Source organism: Thermothelomyces heterothallicus, assembly GCF_042370625.1.
Source record: "Thermothelomyces heterothallicus CBS 202.75 unplaced genomic scaffold P884_scaffold_8, whole genome shotgun sequence".
In the NCBI taxonomy this organism is placed as follows: domain Eukaryota; kingdom Fungi; phylum Ascomycota; class Sordariomycetes; order Sordariales; family Chaetomiaceae; genus Thermothelomyces; species Thermothelomyces heterothallicus.
In genome coordinates, this window is record NW_027192569.1 from 1,199,502 (window position 1) to 1,203,718 (window position 4,217).

At 47.4% G+C, this 4,217-nt stretch overlaps 1 protein-coding gene across 1 annotated transcript; it reads right to left on the minus strand.

Moving 5' to 3' along the window:
* Positions 1-1,241: 1,241 nt before the first annotated feature.
* P884DRAFT_241754 (putative deacetylase LmbE-like domain-containing protein) lies at positions 1,242-2,428 on the minus strand (the record flags this gene model as incomplete). The annotated part of the gene is made up of 3 exons (XM_069440238.1): positions 1,242-1,963; positions 2,030-2,132; positions 2,206-2,428. The coding sequence occupies 3 exons, from the start codon at positions 2,426-2,428 to the stop codon at positions 1,414-1,416; spliced, it is 876 nt and encodes a 291-aa protein (XP_069298638.1). The 3' UTR covers positions 1,242-1,413.
* Between the last annotated feature and the right edge of the window lie 1,789 nt (positions 2,429-4,217).

Below are 4,217 nucleotides of genomic sequence, written 5' to 3' on the forward strand. Positions count from 1 at the left end.
GTGTATCGTGACTAGGCGGCCTAAATCAGGCCAATCAATGAACTGAGTCGAGATGGTGTTAGCTAATAATAGACCGCGCGTCATACTGGCTTGAGGGAGTTCCGAGAGAGGTAGGAGGAACCGGTCAAGAGGAGGAGGGTGGTACTGTAGGCACTACGAGTATATGGTAGACGAATTCCTCCCTAACAAGGCGAATGCTACCCTTCTTGTTGTGATACCCATTCCGTGCCGCTCCTCCTCTTCCCCGAATAAGAAGAGTCTAATGCACCTGCCGATCCGAGCTTACCGGCACCAAAGATGCGTATTCGTAGCCTCCTTCCTACACTGTAGGTTACTTTCAATGGATCTCGGCGCCTCTCCCTATCGCCTCCCCCACCCTAGTAGGCTTCCTATGTAGCTACTGAGGGGTTATACCTATAGAGGCGTACCTATAGCCTATACATTTGCTAAACTAGGTATGATTAGTCTATATGTAGCATTCTTTATAACGCGCTTCGTGACAAGTTAAGCTGACGGTTAATAAACATCCCTAGTATCCGTTTTCTGCCGCTATTCCTGCTTCCTATAGCTTGTAGGTGGTAAAATCAAGTAGGCTCCTAATCTGTCAAGCCAGCTAGCCTGTTTATACTTGCGACAGGCATACGTCTTAGTCTTCCCTGAACGAGCTAGCCGGTTAAAGCGTCGGAGAGGGGCTAACGAGCTCCCTTCTGCCACCCTTCCTGCTTCTTTCCCTGTAACCCGTAGATAGTAATACACTTGACGAGAACCCCTTCCTATCACGAATCCAATAGACTCCCGTGTTTCGGGGAGAAGATCATTTAACGCGCTTTGCCAAATATAGACAATACTATGGCCTCGGACGGCGACACTATATGCATGCCGCGGTCGCTGTCCATTGTGTTGGCGTTCCGAGCGCTGCCGGCGCATTCTGAGGAATCCCGGAGTGATTAACACTCCGAGAGTTGTAGAGTGCTCTTCCTGCCGGGTTCTCCAACTCTCGATTCAAGACTCTCTCGCCTACGCGACTTGTTAATGAGGTAGTGCTGCTCCTTCGGACGTCAACACCTCGTATATCGTGTTGGTGTCTTTAGAGCGCTACCTAGCGTGTTCTGGTCTAGCTACATGCCACTATGGCGGCCTCGAATCTATTACACTTAAAAAACTACCTATGACAGATAAGCTTGAAGCTCTATTGTTATCTTTATAGCTATTAAGGGTAGGTCGGACACTACTACTAATTAGATAAGTATATCCTTTTCCCTCCCTTTTTCTCCCGTTTATAGATATACCGGGATGGAGATCTCATTTTAATATACACTGCAGCATTACTACCTTAGCCCATCCCAGATGAGAAAATTATTGGTCTCCACCTACAACATCATGGGAGGCAGAAGTCCTACAACCCCGCGAGGCTCATACAGCGTTCCTTTCCAGCCGAAGATCGTTCATTACCATGTATCGGCTAAAAGTGATCCAACCATAGCGGAACCAGACCATCTGGCTCTTGTGCGCGTCCACCATGGCGCGCCACGCGGTGCTGACACCGCCAGCGCCGAGGCCGCAGAGGAAGACGAGGCCGCCGGGGTGGGCGCGGTCGCGCATAGGGGTATGCAGGGCCCAAGAGATGAGGGTAGCGACGATGTCAAAGAAGCCCATGTACTTGCGAAATAGCGGCACTGTGGTCAGTGTGTACAAGTCGACGGGGCAGGCCCAGCCAGAACGATCTCGCATGAGGGCTGAAATGAAGCCTCGCGCACCGTAGTAAAGGGAAGCATGATTCGGGTGGCCGCTCACGCCATGGCGGTCAAAGGTGATGAGCACATCGATGGAGGCGGTCGGGGCGTTAGCGGGGCGTTTCGCGGACGCGGATTTCTTGTTAACAAGGTCAGGCGCGAACTGTACGCAGAGGAGGTTCGAGATCTTGGTCGCGTCCCAGGTCGCGGTCATGGAATCCGGCAAGTCACTGCAGAAGAGCTGGTTAGCTTGCTACAGATAAGTAGGGTAGGGGCAGTAAAGGGAGTAGATTTACCGGCTCTCTTCAATCCAAACGTCGTCTTCCTTGTGCACACCTAGCATCATACAGCTCTTGATAAGCTCCTTCTTGCGTGTCTCGCCAAGCCCATATGCATTCCCTTCCCCCCCCCACAGTCAGCTCGTCACATCGCAGAAATGGTTGAGGAAGGGATTGAAATCGGCACAACGCACCACTACTCAGACACAGGATCTTGACATAGTTACCTAGCTCGGGTCGCGTGAGGGCCAGGAGCGTAGGTGCAAAGAACATGGCCTCGTCGTCCGGATGAGCGATCAACAGGCATATCCTTTTGTTGCGTAGGGTAGGGAACCGAGTTGCCAGAACGGACACCGTATATAGGTAGAGAGACGGTAGGGCCAAGGCGAGAACACCCAACGTAATGAGCCAGTCCATTGTAGCAAAATAGGTATCGAGGTGCTTTGGTGAGGGGTATCGAGGTGCTTTGGTGAGCGATGCAAGCGATGGAGCTTTAATTTCCGAGCAGTTCTTAGGTGACCTGACCAAACCCCTTGTACTTAAGCTAACCAAACCCCCTATTAAGCGAGCTCGCTTAAGCTAACCTGACCAGACCAAAACTTCAAATATTTTAGACTAGTCAGGTCAACTTTATCCCTCCCTATAATTCTAAAAGAATATAATTAAATGCTTTATAATTAATTCTAAATTAATTTAATAAAATTATAAAGATTAATTATTAGATTTTATTATATTTAAAATTAATATATTATTATTATTATTATTATTAGTCCTACACCATTATACTAATAAGCATGCTAAAGCCTCTCTAGTTATATACAAAGGAAACCGTACCTAATAGGCCAGATAAAAACCTCTATCCTACCTTTAACGCCTAATCTAGAAAACTAATATACTATAGAGAAAAGGAGAAGTAGCTAGAATAGCCCTATAGAGGCCTTCCCTCCCGGTCTAGCCTTCTTACGAGGCGGTATTCTAGAAGCCTCCCTAGGTCTATTAGCTACTATAGAACCCTCCTTACCAAACGATAGTTATAGGTCCCTATACCCTATAAAATAAGGTCTAGGTCCCTTTATAACTATATTTCCTAGGATTCCTATATTTAGCTTCTTAGTAGGTTTAGGCACTAGATAACTAGGTGCTTTATAGTCTCCTTCCCTTAGCTATAGGCATAGTAAGGAGTACTAACCCCTAGGACTTGAACCCTAAAAAGAAAGTCACGGAGGCTAATAGCCCCTATATAGGCCTATACTAGTAGGGAGCTCTAGGCCTTTATTAGGCCCTAGTACCTTTATAGGCCTTCCCCTATAAAAACTAGATATAGGGGGTCCTTGTCTAATATATACTATATCCTCTTACTAGCTTAGTCGGCCTTCTAACGGTTGCTCTAGCTAGCTACTATAGCTAGTTCTATAGCTTATAATCCACTTTATAAGGTCTATAGGGGGGGTTAACCCCCTTTATAGCCCTCCTAGACCTACTACCGGACTATTAACCTTGCTACCTCTAGGGCTATAGGCTTCGGCTCCTAGCCCCTTACCCTAGTCCCTCTCTTCTAGAACCTCTAGCTAAGCCTATTATAGGCCTGTTAGATAAGAGCCCTTATAGGGACCTAGGAGGCCCCTAGGCCTGCCCTAGTCTATAGGAGTGGCTAGTCAAGTTTAGCTTTGAAGTCGGCTAGCCTCTTGTTAAGATAGAGGTCAAGGGGTAGTACCTAGGCCTCCGTTTCAAGGTAGCGGATAGGGGTAGCCTTATAGGCCCTAGTAACTACCTAAAGGGCCCTATACTAGGCCTTCGATAGTTCCCTAGCAGGGCCTTCTGGCTTACCCCCTAGCTTGGTAGGCTTATAGAAGTTCGAGGCCCTATAAGTTAGGGTGCTACGGATATACTTAGTATAGACCTTGTAGGCCTATAGTAGGCTAGGGCCCTAGGTCTTTATAATAAGCCTAGTTAGGGCAAACTCCTAGGTTTCTAGCTTCTTAGCTACCTTTATATAGTAGGGGCCCTATTATAGCCTCTAGTCTAGCTAGACCCCTAGGAATCTAGCTAACTTCGAAGGGGCTATAGTGGTAATACCCCCTCTAGGCTATAGGAGCTCTAGTAGTTATAACTACTATTTCCGGCCCCTGTTAAAGTAGATAAGTTCGTACTTTTCTAAGGTAAAGGCTATACCCTAGGTCCTTGCCTATTATAGATAGGCCTTCTA